General features: G+C 38.3%; 2 protein-coding genes across 2 annotated transcripts; both read left to right on the forward strand.

The window, feature by feature from the left end:
* Positions 1–3,525: 3,525 nt before the first annotated feature.
* Positions 3,526–5,460, forward strand: LOC110892806 (U-box domain-containing protein 19). Its single transcript, XM_022139952.1, has one exon. The coding sequence runs from the start codon at positions 3,526–3,528 to the stop codon at positions 5,458–5,460; it is 1,935 nt and encodes a 644-aa protein (XP_021995644.1).
* A 2,901-nt stretch (positions 5,461–8,361) lies between these two features.
* On the forward strand, positions 8,362–10,621 carry LOC110894816 (equilibrative nucleotide transporter 1). The gene is made up of 2 exons (XM_022142041.2): positions 8,362–8,902; positions 9,743–10,621. The coding sequence occupies exons 1-2, from the start codon at positions 8,395–8,397 to the stop codon at positions 10,465–10,467; spliced, it is 1,233 nt and encodes a 410-aa protein (XP_021997733.1). The 5' UTR covers positions 8,362–8,394; the 3' UTR covers positions 10,468–10,621.
* The last annotated feature ends 8,505 nt before the right edge of the window (positions 10,622–19,126 follow it).

Consider the following 19,126-nt stretch of genomic DNA (forward strand, 5'->3'; position numbering starts at 1 on the left):
GTTAGCTGATCTACCCATGGGAAAGAAACCTATTGGATCCAAATGGATTTTCAAAAGGAAGTATCATCCTGATGGATCCATCTCTGCCTATAAAGCGAGATTAGTTGCTAAAGGGTATAGGCAGAGAGAAGGGATCGACTATTTTGATACCTATGCACCTGTGGCTAGAATAAGTTCTATTAGAACTCTAATAGCGGTGTCTGCTTTGAAAGGGCTGTACATCCATCAAATGGATGTAAAGACAGCATTTCTAAATGGGTATCTTAATGAGGAGATTTATTTGGAGCAACCAGAAGGGTTTGTGATGCCTGGACAAGAGAACAAAGTGTGTAGACTTATTAAATCTCTGTATGGTTTGAAGCAAGCTCCTAAACAGTGGCATGAGAGATTTGACACCACTGTAACTGCTTTCAGGTTTCGACACAACAGTGCTGACAGATGTATTTATACTAAATGCGAACCCGGTTATACAGTCGTGATTTGTCTCTATGTTGATGATATGTTGATCATCAGCACTCACCTTGAAGGTATTTCTGAAACTAAGAAATATTTGTCCTTGAACTTTAAGATGAAAGATCTAGGAGAAGTTGATACCATTCTTGGGATCAAGGTGAAGAGAACTGGAAGTCAGATTTCTCTTAGTCAATCTCATTACATAGAGAAAATTCTGACTAAGTTTCAACACTTAAATATTAAAGAGTTTAATACTCCGTTTGATCCAAGTGTGAAACTTAATGTGAACTCTGGAAGAGCAGTGGCTCAACTGGAGTATGCGAGTGCTATTGGAAGTATGATGTATGCAACGCATTGCACTCGCCCTGATATTGCTTTTGCTGTAAGCAAACTGAGTCAGTATACTGTTAATCCAGGGACAGAACACTGGAAGGCAGTGGGTAGAGTACTTGGATACCTGAAAAGGACCAGTAACTTAGAACTGACATACACGTCTTCTTCCAGAATACTTGAAGGTTATTCTGATGCAAGCTGGATTGATCGCACCAATGATTCAAAATCTACAAGTGGGTGGATTTTCACACTAGCAGGAGGAGCAATTTCTTGGGCGAGCAAGAAACAGACGTGTATTGCCCACTCAACTATGGAAGCTGAGCTTATAGCGCTAGCTGCGGCTGGTAAGGAAGCAGAGTGGATTAGAGATCTACTTACTGACATCCGTCTGTGGGATGTTCCAATGCCGTCTATTCCCATGTATTGTGATAGTGAGGCCACATTATCTAAAGTATACAACGCAGTGTATAATGGGGGATCAAGACACATAGGTCTTCGGCACAATTATGTGAGACAACTGCTTGAAAGTGGTACCATCAAGGTTGTCTATGTCAAGACAAGTAAGAACTTGGCAGATCCGTTTACTAAACCTCTGACGAGAGATTTGGTTGTGAATACCGCGAGAGACATGGGTCTAAAACCACAATAGAATCGTTAGTGATGGAAACCCAACTTGAACTTAGTGCTCCTATTTCTCAAGTTTAATGGGTAACAACGAAGTCACTTAACGATACAAGGTACTATCAAATTTGATAGATCCATGTGAGGTATGATAATACGTCGTTGCCGAGAACAAGGGTGAGCTTATGCTCTTAACAAAGTTTTGGAGGCATCCAAGCAACGTGGATGATGTAAAACTTTGCCTATATGATCTAGGGGTGGTGCCGCCTCGAGTGAAGATTAGTGGTTTATCTTCTAAAGGGTCATGAAAAGGATTTATAGCGCACGGCCATATTCGCGCTCAGTGAGAACGCAAAGTCAGCTGGTGATGTGTGGGGGTAAACCGAAGGGGGCTATCAGGTTAATGGTTTAATTCCATAGGACACCATCTAATCTGTCTCTTCTTGTTTATCAACATAAACTGGGTTTAATCTTCGTGACACCTAGTGACATCATTAGTCTAAGTGAAAGGAAACATTCCAACTTGGTGGGGGATTGTTGGAAATATTAAAGAGGAACATACAAGTTGGTATGTTTCCTCCATCCCACATTGGTGGAGTGAATGAAGTTAGAGTGGTTTATAAGGGATTTCCCCTTATGGGCCTTCATAGTGTTAAATGGGTTGAGAAGTGTGTGAAGCCCACACGCGCGCCGAGCCGCGAGCTCGCGAATGGTCGCGTTTGAGGCGCGAATGGGCGCGTTTGAGGCGCACTTTGCACTTCGCACGTACGCTGAGGAGCTTTTATTTTTAGCTAAGGTTCGGTTTCAGGTGGGTCAGCGTACGCTGAGGAGCTTTTATTTTTAGCTAAGGTTCGGTTTCAGGTGGGTCAGATCTGTAAACCGAATGAGATGAGATAAGAAGGAGATAGGGATGGATTCGAAAACAGTGGGGGTTATCCCATAGTAAATCGAATTCGTATAAGGATAATTATCTAGTAACCGAATTCGTATGAGATAGGTAATTCGAATTGGTTATGGATTGTTATCTTACTCCCTAATTTTCTCATTCTCTGGTATAACTAAAACTATAAATAAAAGTTTCCTGAAACCCATTCTACACATATCAAATTCGCAGCTCTCTCTCTCTCTATTGTGTGATTCTGTTTTCGTTCCAGCTTCTGCGTTTTCTGGTTTCCATTGCTGTTGGAATACCAGATCAGTTCTGCATTAAATCCTGGGAGTTTACGCTGCAGCTCACAGCAATACGAGCGCGTAAAATCTTTTAAGGACAGGAGTTTTTTTCCGTGCAGTTCAAGGCTTCCGTTCAAGGATCTTTGTTCTCACTCGCCAGGTTGGTTTTTATTTACGTGTTCTTTAAATTCGTCCGACAACGGGACAGTCTCCTTCTACCTTTCTTTAATCAGTTTGCTCAAGTTGGAACAAACTGGTTGGCTGATAACTCGGTAATTAATAAATTAATTGTTTGATTGAATTATTTTTCAACACACACACGATCGCAGACAGCGTTAGATAGCCATAACCCACCATCACTAAGAAAAACTTGTTGTCCGTAGACCCACTGTAGTAAAACCGGATTGGGATCGGATCCAGTTCTTATAAAAACAACATTTTTGTCGGCTATCCTATCCTAGTCACGTACACTTGAATTGTATCGAACTACCCGCGAAGCCATCTTTTTCCTTCTCCCATACAATCCCACGTGGTCCCTGTCTCCGACGCTAGATCTACCTCCTCGAAAGTCAAAATTCAAGACTACCTATCACATCCCACCACGTGTCCACCTCACAAACTACTATAAATTCACACTTCATCTGAACCTATCCACCACCCCAAACAAAACAAATCTAAATAATCTCTCTTTTCAACATCCTAAACCCCTTTTTGTTCATATCTATTGTAAATTCCTCCAAAAGTAAACCCTTGTTTTCATTCATCTAATTATCATATTTATCGTTTTATTTCTTTCCCTTTTGTTCAACGATCAACATGTGTGACACAAACACTCGCCGGATATTAACATTTCCGGCCATCCGACCATGCGAATCAGTCTCTCCGACGACTCTTCTTTCCTCTCTAATCACTCTCTCCAACACCATATCATCCTACAAACTTAAACCCATGTATACCAATGCTCGAACAGCACGTGACTCACTTCGTCTTGTCGGAAACATCCTCGTTTTCCTCGAAGAGATCCGACAAGGCGACCCGAGTCCACCATCCACGTTCCTACTCTCACTCTCGGAGCTCCATTTCGTGTTCCAGAAGCTCCGCTTCTTGTTGGAAGACTGTACACGACCCGACGCCCGGGTATGGATGCTGGTACGATCCGAAAAGGTATCGAATCACTTTCGGGCCATTTTTCGATCCATTAGTGTTGCTTTAGATGTACTACCACTAGATTCACTCAAAATTTCAGTTGAATTGAAAGAATTCATTGGTTTAGTAAAGAATCAAGCTTCCAATTCAAACGTTGTGGTCCGACCCGAAGATCAGCTAACCTTGGATCATCTTAGATCCGTTTTGGATCAACTGGAGCTCCAAATGGCTCCGGATCCGAATAAACTGAAACGGGTTCTAGATTATTTGGGCATTTCTAGCTGGAGCGAGTGCAACAAAGAGATTAAGTTCTTGGAGTCCGAAATCGGGTCGGAAAGATCCGGTAACAAGAAATCGGATCTTGGTACCCTTTGTAGTTTGATGGGGTTGATGATTTACAGCCGGTGTACAGTTTTTACCGTTGTTGACTGTGACAAAACACCCATTTCTGGTGATAGTTATATTTGCAGTCACAAACAGTTTGTTAAGTCACTTAATGTTGATGATTTTAGATGTCCCATTTCTTTGGAGATCATGTCGGATCCGGTGACTCTAACAACCGGGCACACGTATGATCGATCCTCGATCGAGAAATGGTTCGGGTCGGGTAATTTAACGTGTCCGAAAACGGGTGAGAAGGTGAACAGTAGTCATTTAGTTTCAAACTTGTGTATAAGAGGCATTATTAAGCAATATTGTCTCGAGAAGGGGATTTCGATGGCGGGACCGGATGGTGGGAGCCGTACTCGGGAGGTTACTCGTGCAACCACCGGCGGCAGTGTGGCTGCGGAGGCTGGGATAAAGATGGCGGTCGATTTTCTAGTCGACCGCTTAGTGTTTGGCACAAAAGAAGCCAAATACAAAGCTTGTTACGAGGTTCGATTGCTTAGCAAATCGAGCACTTTTAATCGGGCTTGTTTGGTTGAGGCGGGTGTGGTCCCGAGTTTATTAGACCTGATCTGCTTTAGGAATCCAAAGATCCAAGAAAACGCGATGGCGTCTCTGTTGAATCTAGCGAAGTACTCGAAGACGAAAAAGGTACTTGTGGAAAACGGAGGCTTGGAACTAATTCTTGAAGTGGCACAAAACGGGTTTAAAATGGAGGCCCGCCAACACGCGGCGGGGACTTTGTTTTATCTCGCTTCGGTGGATGAGTATCGGGACATCATAGGGAAAATCCCTAGATCGATTCCCGTTCTAATGGAGTTGGTACTAGATGGTACCGATCGATGCAAGAAGAATGCGTTGGTGGCGATTTTGGGGTTGCTTATGTACCCTGAAAACCACTGGAAAGCGCTTGCAGCCGGGATTGTCCCATTGCTAATTGATTTGTTGAGATGTTCGCATCAATGCGAAGATCTTGTAACGGATTCTTTAGCGATTTTAGCCACTTTGGCTAACAATCCCGACGGAACAATGGGGATTTTAAGTTGTGGAGCTCTTCACGTCATCCTTGATGTCGTTGGTTCAACGACGACATCAAAGGAGTCGAGAGAATATTGTGTGGCATTGCTGCTTGCAATGTGCACAAATGGTGGGGCCGACGTGGTTCGCGTTTTAGTATCGAACTCGTCTCTAATGGGTCCTTTATATTCCCTACTCACCGAAGGCGGTTCTCGTGCCAGTAAGAAAGCGAGTTCGTTGATCAGAATTTTACATGAATTCAACGAGAAAAACGCTTCTTCTGCCACTAGACGCCCTGTTCAGTTTCAAGAACAGTTTGTAGATGTTTGGTAATTTGTATATTTGTTGATTTCATCATGACATTAACTCGGTTTTTTCAAGAGTTAACGTCAAATAGCTATAGCTTCTGTAAGTTTTTGTTTGAAGCTATAACAAATAACCTACTACTAAATGTATAAATATTTCTCTCCGATGTGGATAACATAAGTATGATGTTACAATATTAACCTTTTCTGTCATGATCATGTTCTTAATTAATCAGCATCATAGAACATAAGACCAGCACCAAAACAGGCTAATTACCTTTGTATCAGATGAGTTATAAGTTATGGGTAAAGTTCTTGTACAAATAATCTTAACATACTAAACATACAAATTGAAGGAAACTCAAAAAGACAAGGTGGCATTTTTGTAATTATCAATAACTATCAAAGTTACTCTACAAATACCTCTAAAAAAACCTAACCACTCCCCCCACCCCCAAAAAAAACCTAAACCCCCCACCCACCCCCCCCCACCCCCCAAAAACCTAAAAAAAAAAACTAACCCTCCCCCCTCCCCCCCCCCCCCACCCCCCAAAAACCTAACCCCCCCCCCCCCCACCCAAGCTAAAATGCTAAAAACTAAACCCCCAAAAAACCTAAAAAATCTAAAAAAATAAAAAAAACACACAAATTATTTTATTTTATTTTTTAACATTTTTTATTAAAAAATCGCTACATTTCGTTAGCAAAAAAATATATATATATATTTTTTTTCTAACGAAATGTAGCGATTTTTTAATAAAAAATGTTAAAAAAAAAAATTGTGTTTTTTTAGGTATTTTTTGTTGTAACTTTGATAGTTGGTGGTAATTACAAAAATGCCACCTTGTCTTTTTGGGTTTTCCTTCAATTTGTATGTTTAGTATGTTAAGATTATTTGTATTTGATCTTTTGCCTATAAGTTATATAGGTTTTATGGTTTTGTAATGCCCTTGATATTCCTTTGAATCATATAATCACTTTCATATTGAAGCATTTTGGTGGTACCCTCCAAATCAATAATTGTACAGTGTAACACCTCTTTGTTTATTATACTTTAAAGACATACCGAGGACGTTATTTTGCTATTTATTATGTAACACCTGTTTGTTTATATTATGTAACACCATTGTACAAAACATGATTCAAAATTACACTATTTATTCAAAAAAAGTCCACATTTTTGCTTTATCTTGTTCATATTTATCTAGGGTTTATGTTGATACACAAGTGGAAAGGTGATACACGATGGCTGGTCATGTAGATTATGCAACTATGCATGCATTAACAGAAAACAGAGTCCAGCACCCCAATAACAAGGTTGATACAAGACTACTGTCACGAATGTCATAACCAAAACCAAAACAATAAACATGGATTAGTGCCAAGAAATACAAACATACAAGTATGATGTGACTTGTGAGTAATCATCATTTATGTTGTCCTGACAAGTTGGTCTAGAGGTTAAGTCACTTGGTTTCTCTGCTTAAGATCCCAAGCTCAACTCCCACTAGCATCACGTTGAAGGACATTGGTGGTGGCAATGAAGTTTAGAACTAGGCCTCTCTGGAGGTCGCCAGTTCGAAACCGAGCCGAACCGGGTTTACCGCAGTGGGCCTTTGGGCGGCGGTTTTTCCCCAGAACTGGTGGCTCGGGTATGCATCCAACTCTGACCGTTATGGAGGAGGGGATGCATATGCTAGATTGAGGGCATCCTAGGATGCTTATCCGATGATTTAGTTGGCCATTCAAAAAAAATCATCATTTATGTTTTTGTAATAAATGATGATTTACGATCATTTAGTTGGAGTTTATGCTTTTGTGGCGTCTAGGGCCCAGTCGTGTGTATTGCAAGACCATATCCTTCGGAACAGTGGGGTTGCTAAGCTTGACGTAGACTACCAATAGGCCCTTGAGTACTTAAGTGTCTCTCTTCCAGACTTTGATATTGGCGGTTTCTCTAATATGGACACTGCCCCCCCCCCCCACCCCAAAGCCACAAAAAACTTTGGCGAATGCCCTATTTGACAAAATCGCTCGAAGTCTAGGAGAAGCATTTGATTTGTCTCCCCGCCAGAAGGCGGTGATTGAGTGCTTGAAAGGCCCCCATGTGCAAGACTTTTTTACTGTTATCCTGATCGAGGGGTTGGGGCAATGCATGTCGGCTGTTGAGTATAGGGCTATCCTCAAATACCGGCTGATGATCCCAATGTATTCAGAAGACGAAACCTGCCCAATTTGCCGTAAAGCATGCATGGATAAATACGGGGAGCATGCTATTCATTGTAAGGAGCTCTCTGGTTTCAAATATCGGCACGACTGGGTGAGGGATGTTTTGGGGGACATCTTGAGGAGAGCGGGCATTTCTGCCAAGAAGGAGGCCCCTGTGAATTTCCTTACAGATCCCATGGAAGGAAGATCTACATTGAGACCAGCGGATCTGCTCTTCTTTGGCTGGGCGGGAGGGAAACATGCTTGTGTGGATCTCACAGGAGTCTCCCCCTTAGCCGGTTTAAGGGAAAGCGGGTTTGTAGCAGGACAAGCTATAAGGAAAGCGGAATCTAAAAAGGTGGATAAACACGCTAAAGCATGTGCTGATAACCAACATGCATTTGTCCCCTTCGCCTTCGATACCTTTGGCTCCCTAGCTCCAGAAGCTATCCGTTTGTTGACTATGGTCCAAAAGGTTGTCCACAACAGTTGCTCATCAACAGGGGGTAGGGGTTTGTCTTTAATAGGATAGGGTTTGATATTCAGAAAGGGGTAGCGGCGCAGCTTGTTGTTCGCTTACCTGCGATATTGATGTAACTCGGCCATTATTTTATATTAATAATATATGTTAAAATTTGTAATAAATAATAAATCTAGGGACCGGTTATGTAACTTTCCAAAACTAGTTATCCATAATACTTCACTCAAAACGACCAATCCCCATCTTCTCACAAACCAATCTTCTCCTGCAATCATGGGTGACACCTCTGAATCATCATCATCATCCCCCCTTCTTCTTCTTCCAACAAAAACACCCCAAGATTCATACCATTTAGCCTACATAATCTACTTCATTCTGGGCGCAGGTTACCTGATCCCATGGAACGCATTCATCACAGCCGTCGATTACTTCTCCTACCTCTACCCCGACGCTTCCGTCGACCGCATCTTCGCCGTCGTTTACATGATCATAACCCTCATATGTCTCCTTTTCATCGTCTTCTACTCAAACAAGTCGAGTTCTTTTGTCAGGATTAACGTGGGGCTTGCTTTGTTTATTATCTCGTTGCTTGTTGTACCCGTGATGGATGGTGTTTATATCAAGGGTCGGGTGGGGGTTTACGGTGGGTTTTATGTGTCTGTGGCTGCGGTTGGGTTGTCGGGTATTGCGGATGCGTTGGTTCAGGGTGGGGTTATTGGGTCTGCTGGTGAAATGCCTGAGAGGTATATGCAGGCTGTTTTTGCTGGGACTGCTGCTTCAGGTATACATTCATTTTTACAAATATTTGTTATTTTTTTGGCTGTTTTTGCTGTGAGTTTTTACAATATCTTGGCCATAGTTGTCAATAGCGGGTATAGCGATCGCTATAGCGCGCCACTTAACTTACAGGTCTAGGCTCGCTATTAGGGTTGTAGTGATAATAGCGACAGTTTATTTATTTATTTTTTTAATATAGCTATAAAATAGCTTTATTATAGGTTTTTGTTAAATATACATGTAAAATATCATATATACCAGGGTATTTTGATATAATATACAAAAAAAAAATTCTAGTGTATCGGGATTTATAAAATAGCGCCCGTTGTTTATCGTTATTCACTATGTAGCAGATAGATACAATATCGCTATTCGTCATTAACAACTATGATCTTGGTGCACAAAACATCGCCCCATCGAAAACGTGTGCCTTATGCCGATTTTTTAGCATGAAAAGCGCGCATCGCTTGCGCTTTATGTACAACACTCGTCTTACCTTCACAAAAGCTATGGGGGTTGCGCCTGAGACTACACTGCGCCTAGGCGCGCTTTTTAAAACCTTTTTGATCATTAGGTTTGTTGATAATTGAGTTTACTCTGCAAAATCCTTTATCTCTGCTCATGATCCTCCACAGGTAAAGAGAAAAGATTTACGAATAATAATCCCATAAATAACAGTTTAAAAATTGAACCAGATTTCATGAAAAATTATGGGTCTGAAAGCATTTCTTGCATATTCTTTTGAATTAACTTGATTTTGTGACCTAATTCGAGTTGATATTGGTACCCAGGTTTAGTTAATATGGTAATTTTGATTATAATTTAGTTACATCTTTGACTACAGGAGTTCTGATTTCAATTCTAAGAATCTTTACCAAAGCAGTTTACTCACAGGATGCAGTTGGGTTAAGAAAAAGCGCAAATCTTTACTTCACAGTCAGCATAATCGTGATGGTCGTATGCATTGTCTTGCACAATCTTGCTCACAGACTCCCGGTTATCAAACATTATAATAATATAAAAATCCAAGCTGTAAACAATGAAAAGGAAGAAAAAGGTAAGGTCTTGCTATGGCAGTCGACGTTATGGGACATTGTTGGAACAGTCAAATGGTACGGTCTTGCCATCGGTATCTTATACGTTGTGACATTAGCCATTTTTCCAGGCTACATTACAGAAGATGTTCATTCTCGACTTCTAAAAGATTGGTATCCAATCATCCTTATTACATGTTTCAATGTGTTTGACTTAGTTGGGAAAGTTTTGACTTCCTTTTATGTTGTTGAGAATTCTAAGGTGGTTATAGGTGCATCCTTTGCACGGCTTGTGTTTTTTCCGGTTTGTTTGGCATGTTTACATGGTCCTATGTTTCTAAGGACCGAGATTCCTGTAACCGTTGTGACTTGTCTGTTGGGGCTCACTAACGGCTACTTGACTAGCTGTTTGATGATGGTGGCTCCTAAAACAGTGCCACTTCAGCATTCGGAGACGGCTGGGATTGTGCTTGTGGTGTTCTTGCTTATGGGTTTGGCGATTGGTTCGGTTGTTAGTTGGTTTTGGACCGTTTGATTGTGAGTCTTCACAAGTAAAACAATACACAATGTAAGTAATTGTAGATATTGGTCTATTCTGGTTATGGATTATTGGTTTCATCAACATTTAGTTGAATGATGTATTGAATTATCCATTTTATAGCTTTATTCACGTTTCTTCCCTTTTTTTTTACAATTTCCACACTTGTATTATAATGAGTAAAGTTCTGTTTTGCTCCCTGTGATTTGGTCATTTTTATGGTTTTGCCCCAATCATATAAAAATGGACATTTTTCTCCCTAATGTTAACTGAAAGGGTATTTTGGTAATTTCAAGTATAAAATAAGGGTACTTTGGTAATTCACATTAGTATTAATAAATATATATACATATACACTCATCTCTCTTTCTCACCCTTTCTCTCTCACTCTACCTTTTGTACCTCTTAGTCTAACACCCACCACGACCCATCACTAACAACCGCCACTACCACCCACCACTAACAACCGCCACCACCAATAGCAGCCACCACCATTGCAACCACCATCATAAGCCATCACCCCCACCCACTCCACTAGCCTACTCTCCCATCCACTCTCACTGTTCCTCTCTCTCTCTCTCTCTCTCTCTCTCTCTCTTTAAGCCGACCACCGTCAGACACCAGTAACCAATAACAAACCCATCAACCATCAACCTACTCTCTCTCACACAACCACCAATTTCATGCAATTTCCGCAATATTTCAAACAAACATCCAAACATCACAGTGAAATATCTCATCCACAACATCGGAAACTATGGTTGGCTGGTTCGCTAGAAACTAACTCCGACGTCCAGAAAATCACTCCGGAAACTAGATTCTCTTCTCTCGCTGTCTCTATGGTTGGCGGGAATATGACCTTTTTTTACTTCATGTAGTCAAAAAAAAAAAAATAGATTCTTTGTTTCTATGATATGAAGTAAATTTTTCTTTTGTTATTAAAAGTAGACATGTAGGATTTGTATTAAGCCAACTTCAATTTCAAGTTCTAAGTTCAAGGGGATTTGAAGCTCGCTATTTGGATGTTAACAAAAAAATATGCGTAAGGATTCACACGTACGTGATACGGGTTAAATAGATTTGATTCAGAAATCAAAGTGATGATTCTAAATAATTCCATAATTGATGTGTTGTAAAACACACACTTTTATCCTATGTATTTTATATAGTTTAGTAATTAATTAGAGTCGCTTTTATTAGTTTTATTGTATGTTCTATTATTTTATTTTGTTACAAGTCCCGGTGCGAAAAAGGAATCGAAACGAGCTTAAACGGATCAATGAACGAATAATCGGGAAATATATAATAAGCTAGAAGGACCTAAGTTGTAATAAACGGAAGTGAAAAATTCATCATGACAAGTATTGAAATTAAAGGGACCAAACTTGCATAAATGGTGAAAGTGCATGTGCACCGTTGACCGAGTTCTTGTGTTGTTGACCAAAAATATATTAAGTTGATTGTTTTTTCTTATTTTCGTAATTGGGCCAATGAAAATCGTGAACCCTGCCAACAACCCAACATGGCCTTTGTGTTAGCTGCTAGCAGCCCAACTCATGAGGAATTATAATGTTTCTCAAATTGTGATATGAGGGGTGACGCAAAATACCAAGACGCATACGAGAGGAGAATTAAGGCGACGAACGGGAGAAAGAGGAAGCCGAGCAGAATAAGAAGATCATTTAAGGGGGATTAGTTCGAGTTCAAGATTTGTGTCAGGGTTCGTAAACGTGTTAGTTCAATTTTATTATACTTTGTGTTTTTTTTAAGACTATTGAACATGATTTATTTTTTCTTTCAAACTTGTTTCGCGTTCTTGATTATGATTCTTGGCTAAACTTCTAATCACTGCCTAGGTTAAGATAATCACCATGTTTTGACATTTATTTCATCGGTTTGGGACTTGTGATGTGGATTTAAATATTAAAGTAAAGACATGGTTTTTTTTTATGATCTTTCGTATATGCATATTTAATCTTGTTCATTGAATAAGTATTATCCCTCATGTTGCTAGTTGAATGTCTTTCAAATAATAGTTGCATGCTAGGTCATTTATTGTGTGTTCTTGACTATTAGATGTTTTGCTAGCCGTAGTGAACCATAGGGATATAATTGTAGTTTAAACAGGGTTAAGTATTCTATCGATCTTGATAGCTGAGAGGTGAGAGGTTGTCAGTCTGTCTTTATTGTTAGATTGCTAAGGTTAGATACTTTGAGAGAAGATCCCTTTAGTTGCCCTTTCACTATTTGCTTATCGAGTCTGATCATAATTCCATGGTTACCTGTGACTTTCGCACTGCGAGGTAGATTGTCTAGAGGGTACTTTATTATTACAGTAGGAAAGCCCACGAGGGAATCCTCCAAACCGGTAGATTAACAGCTTAAAACATTTCCATAGGTGTCTTCTTGAGAAGGGTCGAGGGTCCTGTTCAGTTATCATTTAAGTTTAGCATCTTAAGATCTCTGTTCCACATTAGTTCCATAACCGATGGAACGTTTCAAGCATGTGTAGGATTGTAGCCTAGGTAGTGTTTTTTCCATCATCTGAATTCGTCCTCAGTCTTAGTTCGTGTCTCCGTCAGCTTTAGTTAATTTTAATAAATTGCATTAGGTTATTAGAAACCCCCCCTCAAAACATAAAAAAACAATTAAGTCGAGTTAGTCATAGATAAGTTAATCGAGTCTAGTTTACGTAATCAGTGGAGCCTCGTGGATTCGATACTCGGACTTACTTAGGCTATATTGCATTGACTGGTACACTTGTCGGTTATGTGGTCTAGGTTTTAGAGAGTCTTAGTTTTATGAATTTAAAACTTAGTGTGTCTAGCTAAGGTTAAAATTAATTAGTTTTTAATTGACCACTTTAAGTACATCAGTAATCATGGTTATTTTGATATTCTTCGGTTCATTATAACAACAATGAAATAATCCATTTATTGTTGTTGGTTTAATTTGATTAAAATGGATTTCAACAATTTAGAGTACATCCGATGAAGAACATGAAATGGAGATGATACGATGGTTTCAGTTGATCAATACTTGATCACGTTCTTTTGAATCATGTCAGAAACAATCAAATAATCATTTGATTGTTGGACTTCTTATTGGTGTTATGTTTCAACGTTTTGTATAAGGATTTGACGAAGAACATAGATTAGATAAAACAACATCAATCGTTTCAATTGAACAATAATCATTTGTGTTCTTCTTGATTTTTTGTATAATAAACCTATGATTGAATAAATTCTGACCAATATCATTTAAATTAAAAGGATGTATTAGAATGATGCTTACTTGAAAATGGTGGGGTGAAGAATGTAGAAGACGGTTATGGAACGATCGTAGATGGCGCTTGTAAGAATGGAGATGGTGAGCATGGAATATTTATTATTTAATGTTGGGGCCGTACATGTGGTAAGTAAATGATGGGTGTTAAGTTGCTTTTTGTGTATATATAATATAATATATTCCCAAATATGAGTGTGTTGAATATGATGCTCGTAAATGTAAACAATCTACACACGTATATCTTGGCACACGGAAGGACAGACAATCACATGACCATCTCGACTACCCTCCAAGATACACAAAATCTCATCTTTTACAAAAAATGATAAATCAACCATAGCTGCAGACCTACCAACTTCCGTATGAAATCAAAGTGAATCTCATCATCATTCCCGTCAATCAACGAAAAATCTCATCTTTTCTCAAACCAACACAGAGTCATGAAAACTCATGATCATAACATCTTATATCAAATAAATCTAATCAAAACAATATTTTATATAATCAATTATATGGCAGCTATGGTTCATAATTCGGGACATATTATAGCTAATTGCCACAAAGATATCAAAACTTCATTGATTATGAGGCCCACAAATGGAAAACAATGTACATAAACACATATAACCTTCCATAATCACTAGTTGCCATTTTGAAATGAATTCAAATATATGACCATCCTGGTTATAGTCTCATGCTTCAAGAAACAGGACAAAACACACTTAGGCATCTCAAACTCACCCTTGCTTCTGAAAAATCAAACGTGCATTAAACATGACGGCAATAATAAACATAAGAAATAATATAAGACGTAAAAGGAAAGCAACGTGGCAAAAGAAACAAAAAGGATGCCATTGCAACCTGTTAGTCGCGTACTAAAAGATATATTATAAGCTATAGTGTTTGACACTTACTTACCAAAGATAAACTACATTGTTTGGTACTCACATACGAAAGATAACTTGTGGATTTAATTTCCTCTTTTAACCTATTAAGATAGACTTCTATTATTGAAAACAACATCATTTCTAGTCCTTCAAATGCACCAACAAGTTGTAAAGACATACGTACGACACCCGAGGAAGCAGGGCTGGCCTAATGGGCTTCTAAGACTAGACTGTCACACCCCAACCGATGGCGGAAACATCGGGATGAGACGAAGTGTGTAGATTGCTCAAAACGTCATAACACTATGTGGCAATATTTAATTAAATTCAAATTTCATTGCAAGTGCTAAATTGTCATACAAGATTTCAAAACAAAATACAACATTGTTTCAACAATAACATAACAAACAAAAGATAGATAAATTCTAGGTGTGTATCTAGTCCACCCTAAACTTGTTTCATGAATCATCCATAATTCAATAATCAACCTGCAACATGTATTAAAATAGAGTTTCAATGCAAAAGCAAAGAGCGAGTATACAAGTTTGTTTACATAGCATAATAGAATAAAAACTCATATCCAACATGAACATAATAAAATAGTTTCAACGTGCTAGTTTACGTAGTCCAAGTGATAGCCCAAGTTTCCCAATGCGTTTAAGTACCTAACCCAAAGTTTCACGGGAGGTTGATATGTCTCATCCTAACAATACCCCAAAGACTAACGGGGAGGTGCATTACTCCTATAGCGCTACTATTGTTAAGGCGGAACTACACACAAGAATTAAACGTTCACATAGCACAAAATAGTCTCAAGATTCACAAGTTTCATGTTTCATGTTTAAATGGATAGAGTAAGTTTCAAATAAGTTTCAAGTGTCATGTGCGTTTAATATAGAATACATGTTGCACCCAAAGTGTTAAAAGTAAAAATGGGTTCGAGTATACTCACGGTTTACAAGTGGTGACTTGAAGTTCCGAGAGCAAGTTTGTAGATGAATTAGTTCGGAGCACCTTGTCCTTCTACACAAGGAAACGTAGGTGTGTGAGTTTGGCGTATAACGGAAGATTATAGATTCGGAGTTTTTGAAATATATAGAAAGTAACATAGGTGAAAATAATCATCTTGTACACATAACTCTTGTTCTTGACACTATTGAAACTCAAAAGAGTTGGTATGATTTCATGGATTCTAGGATCCATTAGAGTCGTAACAAGGGCATGGTCATAGATGATGTAACGTCCACTTAACAAATAACTATTAAGTCATCATCAAGTCTTAGTTACTTAGATGTATACATATAGAATAACTTAGATATTATATAGTTTACAAGTCTTATGGTTCAAGCATGAGGTAGGAGATTAATGTCTCCATTTAGGTACCTCTTTGTGTCATAGAATACATACATGAGGTAGGAAGAACAAGCTTCCATTTAGGCACCTCTATTGTTCACCACTACACTTGTTGTTATAAACAACAAGGAGGGTCATGAACGTACAAGTATCAAGGTATTAACAACAACTAATCTATAGTAAAACATCAAGTAATGAGTGGATTCTTATGAAGGATAGCCCAAGCTAATCCAACCATCTCACATTCAACAAGTTTCACACTTGTACACTACTTGTGGGTAAAACCCTAATTAAAAACAGAAAGTTTATGAGGTTTTAACCTCTGATTTAGATGTCTCAACCATGTTTTTAAGCCTAACCAACCATAAGAGAGGTTGTAAGCATTAGGACATTGGTTTGAGATGTGTTTCACACAAGTTGGATGAAGTTTGCATAAGTTTGAAACAAAACAGAAAGTTTTTGGTCAATTTCGGAGCAATTCCAGGTCTGATTTCTCCAAGGAGAAGTCAAGGAATCAAACTACATGATTAACCAAGCAAGTAGGAAAAAGAATGAGCAAAAACGGACAAGAAACGAGTGAGATATGCTCACTTTTGTGCAAGAGTATGAATCTACTCGAACCTTCTGAATTAACACGAATTTGGGACTGATTTGGAGATTTGAGAGTGTTTAGAAAAGTGAAAATAGCTTGGATTAGGATTGGTATTTATAGGGAAAAAGTTAGGTTAAGTTTAGGTGAGTATTTAATGCCAAAATCGTGTTTAAAACTCAAAAAAAGGTCAAAATCGCGCTCAAACAGACCTGCTGGAGGGTCTGTTCGCGCTGATCAGGCTTGAGTGAGGGAGTGGTTAAGAATTAAATGTGCTGAATAGGAACCATGTGAAGGCAGTGGTGGAGTGGTGTGTGCGTGTGTGTTTAAGCTGGGTGACCCGGGTTCGAGTCCTGGCATCCGCTTTTTATTATTTTGATTTTTTAAACAGTTTCAATAATTGCAGAATCAGTCCCTGAAGTTTAGTTTGGTGAATTTGCACTAACGGTCCCTGTGGTTTAACTAACTAACCAAGTTTTATGGTTTTTAAAAGGAAACTAACTTTTAAACTAACTAAGTTATATAATTTTTTTAACCAATTAGTTTATCTAAGTAATTGCTTAAGTAATTTAACTTGGTTTACTAACTAGGTTATTTTCTAGCTTCAAAAATCTAACGGGACTAACTAGATTATTATAAAGAATGAACTTTTAAATAACAAAATTAATTATTTTAATTAATTTAATTAGTTTAAGCTTGAATAATGACCATATTTATAACGAATAAAAATCTTTAAACGTTTATTCGTTTCACAAAGCTTTCGAGTTTCACTATTTTACGAGTTTCAACTAGTTTAACGAGCATTGAGCGTAATAACGATTCGAGAGTCTATGATAATATATCGTTCAAACGTGAACATTGCACATAAGTCTAACACAAACATGAATAAAATAGCTTCGTTTTCATTATGATCAATAGTCTCGAATTACTAATGAAACGAAAGTAGATTACAAAGAGAGTACAAGTGTCTAAATATGGAAAGTACAACATGACTTGCTAAAACAAGAAGTGCGGAAAAACGCGGAGCGTTACATAGACACGAGCCTAGGGCAACCAAAAAAACAGGGGCCTCTACGTAGTATGTGGATTAGGCCCAAATAATGAATAAATCAAATCAATTTTTAAAGGCCCCGTTATTTAATGCGTGTTAGGGTTAGCGAGATAGCAGTAGCCAGTAGGCATAAATCATCGTTCCATTCCATCGATGTGTAGATTATGCGTCGTTTCAAAATAAGAATACCAATCGTTCATACTAAAATCCTTAAATCAAGGCCACCAACATCGTGACTTTAGATCTTCGAGTATGTGGTTGCCATTATTACTCAACAACGTCATTGGGGATTAGTGAGATCATATGGCTAAAAATCCAAAATTTGGAGTAGCGCGTGAATGATGAATCGCAAATTGAAGGATAATCGGGTAAGTTTTTAGTTTCTATCAACTTTTTTTTTGTATTAGATTCTAATTTGCATATACGACATGCTTGAATTCCTATTGTATATAATATCATGTTCTCGAATTGAAATTGAGACATCGCAATTCACAAACACTGTTACCCTAAATCCCTAAATCCTAATTTGTACTTTGTCTTTGATATTGATTATTGTGTTTGTTATTTGTTAGGAAATTTCATATTTGCTATTAGTTTTATTAATCCTAATTTATTATTGTTTTTTTCCTTAAATTAATCGATAATTTAACTCCACCAATTATAAACCTTCAAGTTTATAATTTTTCCTGTCCCAAGCCGTATAAAGGAGGGTTTCTAGTTGTTGTTTGTATACCTTTTTTTATAAAATAATACAAATTCAAAGGTCCGTACTTTGTATTTTGCTTAGGGTCTTCAAAAACAACTTTACCAGAAAGACTCCCGGTTATCAAACATTATAATAATATAAAAATCCAAGCTGTAAACAACGAAAAGGAAGAAAAATGTAAGGTCTTGCTATGGCAGTCGACGTTATGGGACGTTGTTGGAACAGTCAAATGGTAGGGTCTTGCTATCGCTATCTTATACGTTGTGACATTAGCCATTTTTCCAGGCTACATTACAGAAGATGTTCATTCTCAACTTTTAAAAGATTGGTATCCAATCATCCTTATTACATGTTTCAATGTGTTTGACTTAGTTGGGAAAGTTTTGACTTCCTTTTATGTTGTTGAGAATTCTAAAGTGGTTATAGGTGCATCCTTTGCACGGCTTGTGTTTTTTCTCGTTTGTTTGGCATGTTTACATGGTCCTATGTTTCTTAGGACCGAGATTTCTGTAACCGTTGTGACATGTCTGTTGGGGCTCACTAACGGCTACTTGACTAGCTGTTTGATGATGGTGGCTCCTAAAACCGTGCCACTTCAACATTCAGAGACGGCTGGGATTGTGCTTGTGGTGTTCTTGCTTATGGGTTTGGCGATTGGTTCGGTTGTTAGTTGGTTTTGGACCATTGATTGTGAGTCTTCAAAAGTAAAAGATTACATAATATAAGTAATTGTAGATATTGGTCTATTCTGGTTATGGATTATTGGTTTCATCGACATTTAG

The sequence above is a fragment of the Helianthus annuus genome, chromosome 12 (assembly GCF_002127325.2).
Source record: "Helianthus annuus cultivar XRQ/B chromosome 12, HanXRQr2.0-SUNRISE, whole genome shotgun sequence".
Taxonomy (NCBI): domain Eukaryota; kingdom Viridiplantae; phylum Streptophyta; class Magnoliopsida; order Asterales; family Asteraceae; genus Helianthus; species Helianthus annuus.

Excerpts from the sequence above, each read along its gene's own strand:
- LOC110892806 (XM_022139952.1), top strand. The coding sequence starts at position 3,526 with ATGTATACCAATGCTCGAACAGCACGTGACTCACTTCGTCTTGTCGGA.
- LOC110894816 (XM_022142041.2), top strand. The coding sequence starts at position 8,395 with ATGGGTGACACCTCTGAATCATCATCATCATCCCCCCTTCTTCTTCTT. Across the intron at positions 8,903-9,742 it reads TGCTGGGACTGCTGCTTCAG|GAGTTCTGATTTCAATTCTA; the intron begins GTATACATTCAT and ends CTTTGACTACAG.